Source organism: Mastacembelus armatus, chromosome 22, assembly GCF_900324485.2.
Source record: "Mastacembelus armatus chromosome 22, fMasArm1.2, whole genome shotgun sequence".
Classification (NCBI taxonomy): domain Eukaryota; kingdom Metazoa; phylum Chordata; class Actinopteri; order Synbranchiformes; family Mastacembelidae; genus Mastacembelus; species Mastacembelus armatus.
In genome coordinates, this window is record NC_046654.1 from 4429042 (window position 1) to 4445880 (window position 16839).

At 43.0% G+C, this 16839-nt stretch overlaps 1 protein-coding gene across 7 annotated transcripts in view; it reads right to left on the reverse strand.

Moving 5' to 3' along the window:
- syne1b (spectrin repeat containing, nuclear envelope 1b) overlaps nt 1-16839 on the reverse strand; it is a 71810-nt gene that overhangs the window by 11942 nt on the left and 43029 nt on the right. For 6 of the 7 annotated variants that reach the window (XM_026300866.1, XM_026300873.1, XM_026300857.1 and 3 more), the window contains 48 exons: nt 16456-16793; nt 16217-16361; nt 15899-16117; nt 15544-15812; nt 15032-15197; nt 14715-14870; nt 14447-14599; nt 14142-14324; nt 13860-13997; nt 13585-13770; nt 13338-13460; nt 13037-13219; nt 12667-12810; nt 12310-12498; nt 11933-12073; nt 11506-11619; nt 11270-11431; nt 10943-11137; nt 10628-10804; nt 9511-9702; nt 9153-9284; nt 8792-8892; nt 8524-8677; nt 8271-8399; nt 8025-8180; nt 7621-7830; nt 7237-7338; nt 6999-7118; nt 6543-6743; nt 6254-6427; nt 5921-6052; nt 5544-5740; nt 5325-5457; nt 4641-4823; nt 4314-4463; nt 3822-3998; nt 3574-3729; nt 3312-3467; nt 3012-3182; nt 2775-2908; nt 2467-2671; nt 2063-2245; nt 1757-1903; nt 1485-1639; nt 1086-1233; nt 884-978; nt 484-718; nt 41-235 (listed from right to left, as the gene is read on the reverse strand). In XM_026300866.1, the coding sequence (XP_026156651.1) occupies nt 41-235; nt 484-718; nt 884-978; nt 1086-1233; nt 1485-1639; nt 1757-1903; nt 2063-2245; nt 2467-2671; nt 2775-2908; nt 3012-3182; nt 3312-3467; nt 3574-3729; nt 3822-3998; nt 4314-4463; nt 4641-4823; nt 5325-5457; nt 5544-5740; nt 5921-6052; nt 6254-6427; nt 6543-6743; nt 6999-7118; nt 7237-7338; nt 7621-7830; nt 8025-8180; nt 8271-8399; nt 8524-8677; nt 8792-8892; nt 9153-9284; nt 9511-9702; nt 10628-10804; nt 10943-11137; nt 11270-11431; nt 11506-11619; nt 11933-12073; nt 12310-12498; nt 12667-12810; nt 13037-13219; nt 13338-13460; nt 13585-13770; nt 13860-13997; nt 14142-14324; nt 14447-14599; nt 14715-14870; nt 15032-15197; nt 15544-15812; nt 15899-16117; nt 16217-16361; nt 16456-16793 (8004 nt within the window). The remainder of the gene's footprint in view (nt 1-40; nt 236-483; nt 719-883; nt 979-1085; nt 1234-1484; nt 1640-1756; nt 1904-2062; nt 2246-2466; nt 2672-2774; nt 2909-3011; nt 3183-3311; nt 3468-3573; nt 3730-3821; nt 3999-4313; nt 4464-4640; nt 4824-5324; nt 5458-5543; nt 5741-5920; nt 6053-6253; nt 6428-6542; nt 6744-6998; nt 7119-7236; nt 7339-7620; nt 7831-8024; nt 8181-8270; nt 8400-8523; nt 8678-8791; nt 8893-9152; nt 9285-9510; nt 9703-10627; nt 10805-10942; nt 11138-11269; nt 11432-11505; nt 11620-11932; nt 12074-12309; nt 12499-12666; nt 12811-13036; nt 13220-13337; nt 13461-13584; nt 13771-13859; nt 13998-14141; nt 14325-14446; nt 14600-14714; nt 14871-15031; nt 15198-15543; nt 15813-15898; nt 16118-16216; nt 16362-16455; nt 16794-16839) is intronic. The other variant, XM_026300881.1, reaches the window with a different exon arrangement.

Here is a 16839-nt window from a genome sequence, read left to right on the forward strand (position 1 = left end):
CTGTGGCTCTCTACACACATGCACACGTTGCCTGGCATACCTTTAACAAGGTGGCAAGCTCTTTCTTCTGTTCATCCAGACACATACTGGCATGTTTCCATCGTTCCTGGATATCAGTCAGCTCTGCCTGCAGGGCCACCTCAGCCCGGCTATCGGCCGACAGCAGCAGCTGTCTGCCAGCCTCCACCGTCAGGATGTAACTGCCCTGCTGACGCTGCAGCACCTTTTCCTTCAGCTGTGGCAGAAAGCATCGCCACTCAGATAAAAGAATTCTTGAAAATAAAGCTATATATTTATTGATCTACACAGATCCTGCCCAAACAATGAATTCAATCTTCCTGACTAAGATCCACTGAAGCTAAAACATTATCCAACATGAGGAAAATATGACAGTCCTGGAGAAATTGGTGGGTGTAATGAGCACAACATTGTGTTGTCGCGTACCATCCAGGTATATGCTGTGTAAGCTTTTACATTGCCTACCTGAACAGCATCTAGCATTGAGCGGGCCTGCTGCAGAGGCACTGTAGTCCCTGACTGAAGGGCCTCTGCAGGGTGGGAGACCTCCAGCAGCCATTTGCGCAGCTTCTCTACCATTTCTCTATAGCGCTGCCACTGACGGATCAGTCCATCAATGATACCACGCCTCTGCTGAGCACGCCGCACAACTCCCTGCCACTGGTTACTCAGGAGAGCCAACTTCAGGTTAAACTCATCTCTGCAAGAGGGTGAGCAATAATATGATTTTTCATGGAAAACAAAGGCCATTACATTTAGAGGGTCTAACAATCTTTGACTCACAGTCAGCACGTTTGTGTTAGATGTTAAATGGTTGGTGGAGTAATGACAGATAGATTAAAAACAGCATGGATCTGCCCTTTACCTGTCATCTACCTGACCCTGCTCTAACATTCGTTGTCCATCACTAATGATAGAGTGCAGGATCTGCTGGCGACTGAACATCTCAGCTTGGAATAACTGGAAAAACAACAAATGAATAATTAATTCTAATGAATAAAGGGGAATTCATAATTCATAGGGTACAGTAGCTGTTTCAGCCTTTTTGCTTTAAAACAGACTCGAACCTCATGGGCTTTTTGTTGCTCCATCAAACTCTGGTAGTTCCCAGAAATTTCCACTGCCAGATTCTCTTCGGTTTGGACCAAGAACTCCATCCATGTTTCACACTTCTCCAGGAAGGTCTGTTGTTGTAGCAGGAAGGACTGAAGTTTGCTGCAAAGAAACAAACAAATGAGTAAATAAAGTTTGGTCATTTTAAAGGTCAACCATTCACAGATATGTGGGCCTTTATTCTACATCTGTGGAGTAAAATCTTTTTTTTCAACGTCTGTGCAGTGCCTCGTACTTATACCTTAAGGTCCAAATTTATTACTGTAATGGATGGACGGTATCTAAAAAAAACAACCCCTTGCAAAAGGCTAACTGCTTTTTCTTTACAGATATAAATCTTTTGTGCATCATACCTGAATCTTTCCGTGGTCTGTGCGGAGGCTGTTGACCAGCTCCTGTTGAGGTTCTGCATGCGTTTGATCTCTGTATCATTGAGAGGGAGCCGGTAACCAAGCTCATTAAGACGCTCCAATTCAGGGCCCATACTGCTGAATTTCAGCATGAGCCTCTGTAGGATAAAAAGGGGGAATGTGATGTTAAAATAATTGTGATATTTCTCCATTTCAGACTAATCAGAAGAGTTCATTATTTACTTTAGCAGACAATAAGAAAACAAACAAAAAACCTTCAGCTCTTCCATGCGGTCCTGGATCACTGTCAGGTCGGTGGAGCCATTGGGGTCTTGCACTTTCAGAGCCTCCTCAGCTTCAACTATCCAGCAACCCAGTGAATCCAGCTGATCATTAAAGGTTTCATAATCTTGGACTCCAGTCTGGTAGAAAAGTGACAGAGATGTTTGCAACCCGCAAGTGTAAAATTCCTGATTGAGCTGAGTGCAATACAATGTAAATGAAAACATCAGCTTTCTAGCTGGCTGGCTGAATGGACAGCTTTGGGTCAAAACTATGTGTCCCAGGTGTTGTTCCTTTACCTGCAGGGTGGTAAGCTGCCTGGTAAGGGCCTGTTCCACAGCAGCCAGTCGTTGGGTGTGAGAGAGATGATCTGATTGAATTGCAGATGCTGCTGATGTGTCCACCTGCTGTTTCAGCTGATCTCCCAGTTCTTGGAGAACCTGCAGGGAGGCCTGCACTGGAGCTTGGGACCGAAGTAAATCCTAAAATAAAGTAACCGGAAAATTTAGACTCTTTTTATGTTAAACACAAACCAAAATGTTTGACTTGATAAAAAATAAACAGTATTTCTTCACAATATAACACTATCTCTTTACTGGCTGCACAAAGTACTGGCTTTCATCAGGATGCAGAAGATTTACACACTCAGCACTAAAACTGTGGCTCAAAAATATAACAGTGGCACAGCTGTGGCCTCACTCACGCTGCATTCTTGAATCCAGCCAGACACTTCGTCATCAGCAATGTCCTTGCTGCAGGCGGTCTTGAGAAGCTGATCTGCCTTTTCCTCCTGCAACTGGATGCTGTTACAGCTCTGCTCATAAAGCTCCTTGTAACGCTGCCACAGCTGAAGCAGGGCCTTGCTGCTTCTCAGCCGCTCTGCAATCTCCTCCAATAAGCCCGTCCATCTGAGTACAAATATAACGTCCAGCAGTGCATCAGTGTGATAGAGCCCACATTTAGATAAACAATATATTAAAATATTTAAATATTTAAATGAAGAGAGGTCACCTAGCATTAACATCCTTAAGGGCATTGTTTAGGGAGTCTGACACTGAAGGGTGACACTCCTTCAGCAGTTGGTGGGTCACAGCACCAAACTTTCTCAGACTGCTCTCCTGTTTCTCAAGTTCTTCTTGCAAATCCTTCACAGGATTAGAGGGTTGGGGTTAATTCACCAGATTGATATATGTTCTAAAAAAATTTGAACAATTTCATTACTGAAACATTAAAAGCCTCCTAACATACCTGCAGACTTTGGACCTGAAGCTGAACCGCCTCCAGGGAGCCTGTGAGGAGGCGAAAACGAGACACAGAGTACCTTCCCTCCATCAGGTAGCCATTGATCTCTTCTGAAGCCCGCTTATATAGACTCCACTGATCTAGCACTGACTTCAGGCTGATCTTTAGTTGCCCTATCTGTTAAAGGTGAGATCATTGTAAAGACCATGTCAACATGGAAAAGAAAAGAGTGGAGCAGAATAGATAAAGATAAATCTACTGCTGCTATTGAAAATCATAGAGTGGAAAGAGAACGGGGCAGCATACCAAGTGGTCCAGGTTAGCCCAGGTGTGATTGACACCCTGGAGTGTCTCCATGACAATAGCACAGGCCTCATCAGTTTTGTTCTGGACAAGGGCACAGCCCTGCTCCTCAACCCTCTCTAGTTCTTTCTCTTTTTCCTTCAGCAATCCCTCCATTTCCTACAAGTTAATAGTTTTTGCATCATATAAATGGAAATAAAAAGGTGTGATGTTAAAGCATGTACTGTAGGGCTATGAAATGCACTGCCCTGCAGTGTTGGTCTACCTGACAGTCTTTGAGAGCATTCTGTACAGATGTCAAATCCTCTATCCGATGTTTCCTCTTCAATCTTTCTTCCTGAGTTGCCATCCAAGACTTCAGGGCCTGAACACTGCTCTCATACTCCAACCACATCTCCAAAAGGTTTTCCAGGAACTGGATCTGCAATTATTTCATACAAAATCAATTGTACTGTTCCGACTTTGCACTAAATAAATGATAGTGGCCGTTATGGCATTAACCGTATCACTAACCCTCTCATTGATGCGGCCTTGTAGGATCTGCCAGCGCCGGTTCATGGCTCCCAGGCGCTCAGCAAAGTCTGTCTTATCACTGCGCTTGGTCTCCACATCCTGACCACTGATCTGCAGCACTGACTGGTTGACAAAGTCCACAGTCAGCTGCTTACAGCTTAAATCTACTCTGAAGCCCTAAAGTCAGGAAACAACAGTAGATTCATGATCAAAATTACAGCCCCAGACTCATAAGCTGAACCACAGACTGCAACACCATTTTAACCAGAAGAGCAGAAGAGCATTAAAGAAAGATGCTATCAGAAAATATTTAAACATCTAGGTTTTTGATAAACACATATTCTTCTCTTCAATAGCTGGATTGGATTTTCAGATAGACACCCTCCATAACTGCTCACATCATAGACTTTCTAAACACAGTAAGAAGCTTCATAAACATGACAAAGTCTGTATTTCAGCAAACTAGTTCAGTACAGATGACCTTTTCACTACCTTGTATTTTTGCAAATAATCCTGAATGACATTTGATCCCACAGCACTCTTAAGGTTTTCCTCATCCTCTTCAATGACATTCTCCATCAAGGATATCCAGTTGAACAGCTCTGAAATGGCGTGACGGGAGGCCAACTTCTCCATTTGAATCTGAGAAGAAATCACACCCAATGGTTTTGCATATTGAACATCCAGGAGGAATAACATGCACATGCTGAAGTCAACCTTGTTTGATAACTTCTGTACAGAGGTGAAGCACTAGAGAGGACTAATCCTATTTGCCATGTAGCAGCTAAGCCTGTTCAGTCTGGCTGCATGTGACAGTACCTGATGCAGCTTCTCTTGGACCACTGGGATGCGTGTGAGCAGCTCAGTCCACTGAGTATCAATGCGTGCCAGGTCAGACCGCAGCACCACTGTGTCCACTTTCTTCAGTCGGAGCAGCTGGTTGCCCTCAGCTACCACTGAGCTCTTCAGACTGGACTTGCCCTCAACTTCCTTTGAAAACTCCTGAGACAAACAGTGACAGGAATCATCACCAGGTATGCAATCAGTAACATATAATACAAGTACACGGCATATACACAGGTTATACACAGGTGTTTCTGTTAAAAAGAAACAAAACAAAAGAAAAAACACTGGATATAAAGAACATGTTTGCTTACAAGAAAAATTCACAGAGCTTCTTGTGCAGACTCTGCATGTTAAAGTTTTCCCTGATCCAGCTTCCTCAACCCCAAGAATAATATTATCCTTGACTAAAGCACTCAGTTCTGGCCTCAGGAAACTCTGCACTATGGATATCCACTATTGCTAAACAGTTAGGATGGGACAAATATAGTGGACTAAGTTCCTGTGGTGATTAATAATAATAATAATATTTACGTACACACTGGCTGTGTAGGAAAAACCTAGAGGTTTTCCAACAAATATGTATCGTAACAATGTCTACATGTCTAGTACTGCTAAAACAAGACAAAAGGCAAATCAAAACGTTGTCTGGTTCCTTACAAGAAAAGCAGAGAGATGGTCTCGGACAGATTCCAGCTCCTGTGGGACTAACACCGCCTGGGTGTTCCAAAACTCCAAACGCTCCAAAGCAGACTGCAGCCACTCACAAAGTTCTGCGGACTCCCTCTGATATCTTAAAGAAAATCCCAATGTAAACAGAGAACAATGCACTTTGCAAAGATATCTGTCCTGAAAAGCAACATCATTCTAATGCCTGACCTGGTCCAGTGTTTTAAAATGGCCTCCAGGCGTTGCAGTTCCTTGTTGACCTTGGCTGTATTGTCGAGCCAGTGTTCCCCCAGCAGTGCCAGCTGATTCTCTAACGCAGGACAGCACACTGACAGCAAGAGATGTTTGCCCTCATCCAGGACCTGGTAGAGCTTGTGCTGGTGCTCTGTCAGTTTCCCCTTCAGACCCTTTGCAGACAATGAAAGAAAATAAGTCATTTATAGTGTCCATGAATGTAAAGTACCTTCTGGCTTTAACTCAAACCCCATCAGAAAGAGACCTTACTATCATGGTCACTTAAAAAAAACTTAACATATCTACATAATACAGTTATTAAACTATGACATACTACTAATGTCACTTTGTACCTGGTACAATGAGATTCTGTCAATGAGCTTCTCTTCTGTCTCCTCCACCAGGCCAGCAGAAGGAATACTTCCTTCAACTGTCTCCAACTGGCGGGTCAGACTCTGATAATCCTGCACCAAGCGGCACCAGGTCTAATGAAAAAGAATTGATAAAACATTTGAAACTGAATGGGGGACAAGAAAACCTCTGATGAAGACCACTTTAGACATATGTTTTACTGACAAATTTCCATAACTATTTTCTGAGATAAGTTAAAGATAAGTCAAAACGCAGTTCTGCAGTGAGTGGTAGTAGGACTACCTACCGTGGCTAACATAAATTTTCTCTCTCACCTCCAGGATGCACTCCAGTTCAACTCCTTTACTGTGTGCCTCTTTGAGAACGCTCTGAGCCTCTCCCAGCGTCTCCTCCAGGGCCTGTCTCTCTTTGGGAAGCATCAGACCACTGATCTTTCTGAAATATGTCTCTGTTAGAATCATATGGGACTCCAGACCCTGGAAGAACTCCTAGAAAACACAGTCAACCACACACAAACACATCAGCGTGCTAGTATTTTTGTAGGGATGCCCTGAGTAAAGTGTTTTCACACACTGACTTAGCAGAGCACCAAGCTGACCAAACCTTATGTTTGTCCAGGTGATTCTGGACTTCCTCTACAGAGCTGGCAATGATCCTCTGATCAGCAGCCATCTTGTCCTTGGCTGTATCAACCAGGTCAGTCAGGTCCTGTAGAGCACGTTCATACTGCTCCTTCAGAGCCATGTTCTGGTTCAGCCCGCTGTGCCGGGAAGCCACTGTCATAACAAGCTCCTCATAAGAATCCTGAAAACCCACATAGATCTCATTATTTTTGTTTATGGTTATATCAGCTTCATCCTTTATACCTTTATCACATGTCCTTATACAGACAAGTCTGCATGTACAACATAATGTAACAGTAAGTGAAACACTACAATATCAACACTTGATCTAACACTACATACTGTATAGTTTGTTCTGCTAAATTTAAGTTGTCAGACAGAGCGAGTGTCAGACAGTGCTGTCAGTCATGACAGTGCTGTCAGTCATGTACATTACCTGGAGTTTCAGTAGTTTGTTTGTTGAGATCTCATCTGCTTGTAGAGATGCTCCTCTGGTCTTGAGCTCTGTCATCCTTTGTTCAAAGTCTTTTAGGCTCTCCTCTGCACCAGCAATGACCTATGAGAATGACAGTCCCAGTGAATGACATTCAAAAGCATCTTCTACGCTCCATAAGCCTTACTGGGAGAAAAGGTAAATGTGCGTCCATGTTGGTCAATGCCAAAGCCTGCATTACCTCCAGCTGTTTTGATGCTGGTCTGTCCATGGCTCCGGCTAAGGCCTGTAGGATCTGGCACTTGGTCTCAATTAAAGTAGTTTGTAGAAGTTGCAATTCAGTCTGTGTTAAACATTTAAGTGTATAGAATCCATATTAGTACATAAATATTAGGAGTTTAAGCTCTATAATAATTCAATATATGGGCATAGATCATTATTTATGGTAGGTAGTCCCATGTCTGTAACTATAATTGAGTAAATAATATAATAAGATAAACTTAACATAATAAAGGGAAACATATGATGACCAGTTACCATTTATATAATAAACATTTTGGTTTCATACTGGCCATTTATCAGCTCAGTATGAGAGGCCCTGTAAAAGCAACAGAATCAAGTGAACCTGATAGGCTGTGAGTTCATTTGCCCTGGTCCTCATGTGGTCACAGCGATGTCCCAGAGCAGAACCCAGAGCTCCTAATCTTTCTTTCAGGCAGTCAAGGTTGTCCTCCAGCAGGGCCCGGTCTTCATGTCTCAAGCCTGAAGACCCACCTAGCAGAGCCTGGCTGAGCTTCACCTCCTCTGTCACATGCTTCACATCGTTCTCCAGGCTCTGCAGAAAAGATCATCAACAATAATATTTATTCTAAAGCAAAATAAACATGACTGCAAAATTAGAACATTAGAACAATTTATCTGTTGCATGATAACTTATAACTACTATGTCACGGTCATTACCAGACACATATGTTTTTGCCATTTTATCTACAATAATTAAAGCAGATGCACAATCAAACCTGACTGTACCTCCTGCTTTTGTAGCTGCGTCTCTGCGTTTTCAGCCAGCAGCACCGAAGCAGAGAAGACATTGTTCTCCACGCCATCCAGCCAGGAGGAGGTGGATGATACAGCTGTGTAGAGCTGCTGTTCCATCTGCGCCACCTGTGTCTCACCACCACCGGACTGTGGACATACGTTTTGTATGCATGTTAGTATTTTAATTTGTCAATAACAATGAGACACATTCAATAATGCTTTAGCAGTAGTAAGAACCTGAGTGGTCATGTCTTCTATTGTCTGTCTGAAACTATCATACAAGGTCTTCAGGGAGGTTTTGTCAGCTTGTGTATCTCCTTTAAACAGTGACCCAGCTGTGGACACACGGGAGGCCCTGGAATACACCTGCAGGAACAGCAGATAACGATGAAGAACAGTTCCTAGCTTTAAATTTTCCAAACAACGATAACAGAATACTTTGCATCTATTATCATATGTGTTAACAAAAACAGTATAACAGGGTCTGTACTGGCTGCTTGTGGTCCTGCTCCAAAGTTTTCTCTAGGAGCTGCAGTTTCGTTTTTAGCTCAAGTCTTAAGCTCTCCCATCTCTGCCTCAACTGATCTCGTGCAGCCTGAGCTTCCCTCTCAACCAAAGCTGCAGATGAAAAAGGCTCTGTTGTGCTGTACAGTGAGAAAAACATGAATGAATTAAGATTCCATTTATATTTGCCACAGAAATCACCACATACTGTATACGTCCTTGTCAATTTATTGACTGTATGCACAGTAGAATACCTGGCACTGCTGGGTGAGGCTTGCTGGATGAGAATCTCCTCTCCTCTGCTTGCAACTGACTGAAGCAACTTTTTCTGTTCTGCAAGCTGCTCCTCCAGCTCCTACAGAGCACATATGCAATGTGACAATAATTGTTGTATAGTGTTTGACCATGCTTTTCAAGCATTTCATAAAATCTGAATCACTGTAGTGGTGGTACAGGGATATGATAATTTATTTTATTCTTCAAATAGACACAGTATATTATATAAGTTTCCCAGTCTGTGGTAGTAGGGACAAGTAAAAAGGAAAACCAAGGTTTGACAAAGGAAATTTCAGTTTCTACTTTGCAATCCAGATTAGAAACAATGTAGAAAAATACCCTCTGTCTCTGCAGACTATCCTGGTGTTGTTGGGAACGTGTGGTCCGGGCTTGGGCCAGCCAGTCCTGCACATTGGGACTCAAAGAGAGACTGGAGTCTGATTCACTGTCCTCCTGCTCCTGCAGAGACCCCTGTAGGGTTCAGAGAGTGTATTGTAAAACAAAAACAATGCAATGTATGATCATGCTCTAGCAAACAAGGTGGTGCAAGTCCAAGCAAGTCCTGGAGTTCTTTATTTTGTATAGTGCAATTAGAAAGAAAATGCCACATGTGACTGGGAACATTTCATCTACATCATGAGCAAGGTACTCACTCTGAAGACTTCAGCACCACATGCACATGATGTCAACAGCTCACCTCTATGTCAGTCTTTTTGTCTTGTAGCATCCGCTGCAGCTCCAACAGGCCGCCCTTCAACGTTTGTAACTTTCTGGCCAGCTGCTCAGCTTCCTCTCTGGTCTCCGTCCGACCCTCCAGCAGCAGATTCTCACTGTGCATGGACAACTCTGACAGTGCCAGCACCTTTTCTTCAATCTCCAGCAGCATGTTCTGCAGTAACAGCAGGAGAGAGGCCAGCTCAAACATGATGTCACCACCTACAGCTCTGTTCTCTACCCAACAGACCCTCCAGGTCTGGTTGAATCCCTCACACCAGCAGCTTTTCCTGGCCACAGGACAGGGAGAGTTCTCCCTCTGCTTTCATCCTTGGCCCACCTCTCCAGCTTCACGTCTTGCACAACATATTAGCTCTAATCTTTCATGCTCTTGTTCAAATTCGAAGGCAGTTATCCTTCACCATGGCCCTGTGCAGAACACCATGGTGAATGTACAAACCATTCAAGAATGGCTACTGGTGAATGCTGAAAAGAAGTGTTTTCTAATAGCATAGTCACTACTCTGTAATGGTTAGCTTCTGCAGGTTTTCTAAGGTGGAGAATAATACTCTCTCCCTGTTCACTAGGATTCTCCCACTTGGATATTCTAGCAGCTTTAGCACTAACACCAATCCCAACTCTAGGATCTCTAATCGTCTGAAAGTCACAACCACTGACTGCTCCACCCTGTGTGCTAATAGGTCTCTGTCACACAGAGACATCTGCATAATCTGCTTAAGACGAGTACTAACAGTTGCTTAGAAGCCCAGCCATCTGAATGCCCCTCTAACTCTGCTAATGCTCTTGTTTACTGACTCAATGGTTCCTGCCGTCCAGGAATGATCCATATGCAATAAGGTAAAGAAATAAACTGATGCAGTGTATAAGACAGATGTAAATACTCCACTGTCTGTGCTGACCACAGCCAATGACCGAACACTTAGAGAACAGTTACTGTACCTGTGTCATTTCTGACAATTACATGTATGTACTAATAGTTAATCTAATGATCATATTCATAAGTGTAATCAAATTCTTATGTAATAATTCATGTGTATGTTTTCATCATGCTCTGAGAGGACAGCAGGGGGAGCTCTTACCTGACATTCAGTGATCTGATCCTCCATATCTGTCTCCTCTACAGGTTTAGGGCCAAGGATATAGGTGACAGCGCTGCGCATTCTGGCCAACCAGTGGTTCAGTTCATCTGCCTGGGTGTGATAGAGTTGTATGGCCTGTTCCTGAAGTTGGCCCTCCAAACGGTCACTTTCACGCTCCTGGAACAGAGCACATCTCATTTTACTTATTACATGAGGTTTATTAGTCATACATTAATACAGTTAATTAATAAAACACAAATATTACTGTAGTTACTATCAGTAGTCATATACTTTCGTAGTTTTTACAAAAACTACCTCCAATAGTCGTTGCTTTCCTGATGCCTTCATGTGTATGGTGGCCATCCTCTCAGCTAACACAGAAAGGGAGGACTGCATGGCTAACTGATGAGCCATATCCGAGTCCACAGCATCAGAGGCCAGATCCTCGGTGAAGCTTGTCTGCAGCCTGTCTATTTCCTCCTGAACTCTCTGTATCTCCTCTATTAGACCCTACAGAAAACAAACATACTGATACTGATACAGCCCTGTATAATTAAAAAAGTAAAAGTGTAGAAAGACAAACTGCCAATATCTCTATTCAGCCAACTATTACTCACATTTATTTTAAAGCATGGGACTCACCTGATGGGCCTTTATGTGACTTTCTGGACTTTTATCTGCCTCCAGAGGCTCACTCAGTTTGGCCTCGAGAGCCTCCATTTTAGAAGATATTGACTGGAGTGAATCCTGGTAATGCTGTTGCTTTTCCAGAGCTTCATACAGAGACCTCTGCTTCTCGCTGATCTGTAAAGGAGAAGATGATAAAGTCACTGAGAATCAATAAACCATCAAGCTGATGTCTTGTATTATTCACATACCACATTTTTTAATGTCTCCCATGATCGTTGCAAGTCATCTAAGTTGGCCACAGACTCAAACGTTGGGTCATATAATTCCTGGATTGGAGCTCTTGTGAGTGTTCCTCTCCCCATCTAAAAACATTAAAACAGCAGCATCAGCAATTAAGACAAATGAGTTGTGAAACATTTAGCAACCAGATGGAAAAGTCCAAATGTATTGTTGGTCGTGATGACATTGCAGGCACAGGTGGAGAACAGATAAGGATTTTTACTCCTGGTTTGGTTTTGCCTTCATCGTTTATTCATTTCAGTTCCAGTTAAAAGTTAAAAGAGCAGAGAAAATTAGATTACTACAATGAAAGTGAAATATAATATGTACAATGTCTCGGAAAAAGAACACTGACTGGGAAACAAGGCTAAAAAGAAGAACAGTGTAAGCAGATACCTTGGTTATAGTGGCTTCAGTTTGAGTGATGGGAGAAGGAGAGCGACAAACAGGAGGAGAAGAAACTTCACTGTTTGTGCCCTCCTCCCCAGACTCCTCAGTTACAGGAGACAGGAGGGTGTGACAGCGAGCAGCCATCATCTGACACAACATGCAAGAAACATTAACAGAAGAGGAGACATGCAAGAGGGATTGGGAAGGATTAATTACAGAAAAATATCTAATAAAATCAGAAAAAACCCATAAGAACACTATCACTCTTTAAGATGAAGCCAGAAACAGCAGAGAGTCAAGAGGTTAATTAGACAATACCACCACCAACAATGCAAAAATCTTCCCAGGATCAGTATATGATGTTGTGCGTTATGTTCTATTACCGTAACAGCCTGTGCTGAGGTTTTCTGGGATTTCTCTCTATCCATGTCCTGCAGTCCCTCAGGCAGTCCTTCCACATCGCTCACTGTCAGCAGCATGGTTGCATGCTTGGCTTTCACAGCCAGCATCTTACATTTTGAGTTCAGTGACGCGATCTGCTCTTGGTAACCTTTGATCTTCTGGGCAAGTTCCTATTAAAAAAAATACAACACATCATAAATATCTAACTGTATATAACTATAAAATGTAACATGCAACACAGAGAGGTAACAAGCAAGCATGTATGCAAGCACATAATTTCCATATGACTTTTCTCTGTAAAGGAAATCTGATAAAGTGAATGAATTCATATATTGTACTTCATGGTGAAGGATCTGGGCCTGCAGCTCTTGGATGTTGTTGGTGGGGATTGGACGGTCCTGGATGATACGGTGGGCTTCCTCGATCAGCCCCTGTAGGTCTCTCACTTCCTGTTCATATTGCTCATACTGCACCACTGCTTCCTGTGTAGGAACAGAAGGTGTTTTTCCACTAGTTAGCTGAAGAGATTCTTTGTGTTACAATTTTTTAATTTTTGGCATTAAAGTACATTTTAGAACTAGTTTTTAACTTTTTGTAACTCCTTCGTGTAGCCAGACCTTTCTGTCCTGCACTGCATATTATGTCTGAATGCAGAACTTCAAACAGTATAAAGTTGCTGTCCTGTAGCAGTAGTGCCCCCTGCTGTACCTGGAGGATGTTGCATTGCTGAATGGCAACGTGCTGTAACTGACTGGCTTCCTGCTGCAGACGCAGAGCCGTGCGACAGATGGCAAGGTTGGGCATCACTTCCTCTGGGACCCGCAGAGCACTCTGACACAGCTGCACTGCCTGCACCTGCTGCTTGAAACTCTCCATATCTGCCAACAGACGCTGCAAAAACAGGAAGAGTTTATATTATGTGAAACTGTTAACAAGGGAAAACATGCAAGCTAAGTGTTGACTGTGCATTACGATGATTTATAGGATTATTTTAATGTAGCATGGTTACCTGTCTCTGAGCCAGCTGCTCTTTGAGGCTCTGATGTGCCAACTCTGGTGAGGTCAGTGTTGCTTGGACCTGCTCCAGAGCAACATGTAGGGCTTTAACTTCATACTCCAGGGCCTCCATGCTCTGAGGACATATCATGCAACAGTCAGCTTTATATATATATATGATACCATATAAGTATTACTCCCTTAAGAGAGTATTAGTAATACATTAACACTAATAATAACACATTTTTTTTGTTCTCTACCTTATCTGCATCGTCCAAGTTCTGCAGACGTGTCTTCATGTTTTGCTGAAGCTCCTCAGTGTGTCGACTGAGTTCACACACTTGCTGGCTCATAGACTCAACCTGCAGCACCTCAGACAGGAGCTCCACTTTCTCTGCCATTGATTCCAGGTCTCCGTGGAGCTCCCGAGACTCACGCAAGACAGCCTAAGAAAGCATTGAGGTAGTGAATGAATTTTTAAAAAGCTAAAATGTCTGAACACACTGTGTGAATACATGTCTGGATCCCAGCTCACCTGGTACATGCGTATTTGCTCCTGTAGATGAACAGAGGAGTTCCAGATGATATTTGCCCTCACCAGGCTTTTGGCTTTCTCTGACCACCTCACAATGAAGTCCAGCATCTCATTATACTCATCTAAATAGCAGATAGCCTGAGGAGCCGAGATAAGAGAGAGACCATATGGTTAGAGAACACAAACAAAAACTGTGTCACAACTTATGAATGTTGTAGCATAAAACAACATTAGCATGAGCAGAGTAACTGTGCTACATACACGAGACCTGCAAAAGCAAACCTTTTTGAGCCAGTTGTTCCTACAGTCTGCTAGCCGTGTAGTGTGATGATGCATCTCTGATAGCTTGTTGATGGCATCACTTAGCTGTTTGGCCAGCATTGGGTTTCTGCGGCTAAACTCTTGTACAGCAGCATCCAGTTCTGACAGAGCGCGACCACAGGAGTCCAAGTCTTCGGCCAGGCTCTGTGGAACAAACTATGATATCAACGGTATATCCTGATAACATTTAATGCTCTTAAATGTTAGTATAACTGTACTATTTCTAAGCCATTCACAGTTAGACCAAGCAAAATAAGGTGACCCACCTTCACCTCTTCTTTGGCATGATCAATATCTGGAGACTTTTCTTTGAATTTAGCAGAGACAGCTTTAAGTTTCTCAGAGATGTCATGGATTCTGGAACTGAAGTCCTCTTTTATTTCTCTAGTTTTCTGAATTTCTCTCTCTTTGGACAGAACCTAAAGCACCAATAAGAAATATCACACAATTTCTGTCATATGCAATCAATGTAGTTAATGCAGAAAAAGAGATGTATAAGTGTCAAATCAAAGCTAATCTGATCATATACAGCACCTGATCCTCAATGGCACCCAGTGCAAGTGAAACCTCAGCCAGCTGCATGGAAATTTCAGAGGGCAGTATAGTGTAAAGATCCAGGTACTTGCTCTGTTGCTGCTCCGCTAATTTATCCACATTTTGACGATAAGTAATCACATCTCCATGCACAACCTATACACAGCAAACAAAAATCAGAAATAATACATCAGTTAATATACTATTCAATAGGTAATATAACAGGAAGCATTAGGTTATATAGTATTCAACTATGATGTTCTGTGAGAATGACAAAAATATATATTCCTAATAATATTGCTTGACAGCAGATGTACCTCAAGCTCCTGCAGTTGCGAATCAATGTCTGGTGTTGGATTGAGAAGAAGCTCTCGTGTCTCCTGGATCCAGGCTTTCACAACACTAAGCTCCTTTTCCACTTCCTCTCTTTCTCTCAGCTCCTGAGCTGCCTGAGCCCGCTTGGTCCTGGACTGTGTCAGGAGGCTGGAGTCAATCAGAAAAATGACTCTACTCAAAATCTGCTAATTTTCTGCTAATAATCTATACAAAATAACTATTAAAGTCATTAATTGAATGCTTCAATGTGGAATATTTCGAGTGAAATATTAGTAGACATGAAATATAGTATTCATAAATATGTTCTCATTTGTGTTGCATTTTCTTCATTTTAGAAAGAGCCTTTTACATCTACATTGGGAGAATAAGTTGCTTTCTGCAATGGCATCACTAGATGCTGCTGAATCTCTCACATTTTACACATTGCACCTTTAGAAAACACACATGGGGCTTATTGACAGAAACAACTCCTCAGGGTTCATCCTCTCACTACCTCTCCATCTGGTCTTGTACAGCTCTGATCTCCTTCAGGCTGGGCAGCTCATCCTGGTCATTAGTTGGTGAAGGCACTTCCACGTCGTGCAGCAGGCTGAGGGCGTACTGGCGGAGCAGTGTTAGTGAAGACAGCTCTCTCTCCAAATCTTGGCTCAGTAAGTCATGCTGGTCTAACAGAGACTGCAGGGTAGCTTTGGAGGCCTTCTCTACAGCACTGTCAGGAAAACGACTCTGGAGCTCATCAGAGACTGCTCTAACCTTGACCATCTATAAGAAATGAATATTATAAATAGTATTTCATGTCATTATAAACTACTACCACTACCAGTTTTCTAAGTTGTCTGCCTATGCACCTTTTCTCTAAAAGTCCTCCAATCCTGTGCTGTGTCCTCCAGGACTCTCTCCTGTCCCCGTGCCACACTGCGTAGTCTTGTCCAGCGCTGCCACACAGTGGTCATTGAGCGACTGATGGTAGCCTTGCTGGCATCACTCCCCACCAGCTCCAGCTGGGCTGCCTGCTCTTCTAAACCACTCAGCTTCTCTTGAAAGCCATTCACCAGAGAAACTAGGGACTGGAAAAGTAAGAGACAATTAATAAACAAAGTGCATAACAGTCATAGTAGCATCACAGATTTATCTGCGTGAAAAGTGACAGTTTTAGCCGCTCATACCCGATGGCTGCACAGCTTATCTTCAGCCTCTTGACTTGTGGCTGCCTTGGCAGTGGAAAATTCAGTCAGCTTCTTTTCAGCCTCATTCATAAGCTCAATGACAGTCTGCCTTGCTTCCTGGTATGACTTCCACTGAGCTACACAGCTAAGAACACATATCAGAGGATGTGGTTATTAACTAAATGACTGTCTTATTACAGTGTATTGCTCATGTACCATCATTCTTTTATCATCACTACCTATGAAGGACATCCTGGTGACACTGGAGCTGTTCTCGGACCTCTGCACCTCTTTGCTTTGCCGACTCCACACTCACACGGAGCTGCTCTTTAGCTATGGGGTTGACCAAATTCTCCAGCTGAGGAAGCAGGGCCTGCAGCTCCTCCAGGTGGATGAGGAACTCCTGCTCCGTGGCCATGATGTCCCCTTGCTGCCGGAGACACTCTTCATAGTTCTCTACATCCACACCCAGGCTTGCCTGCTGCAGGAAGGACACAGCATCCTCCAGCCATTCGCAGGCAGACTGCATCCTGAAGTGGTATTTCTGGCACAACACCAGGGCCTCCTCCAGTGTAATCTTCATATATTTAACAAAAAAATATGTTGATCTCATGTATAATATA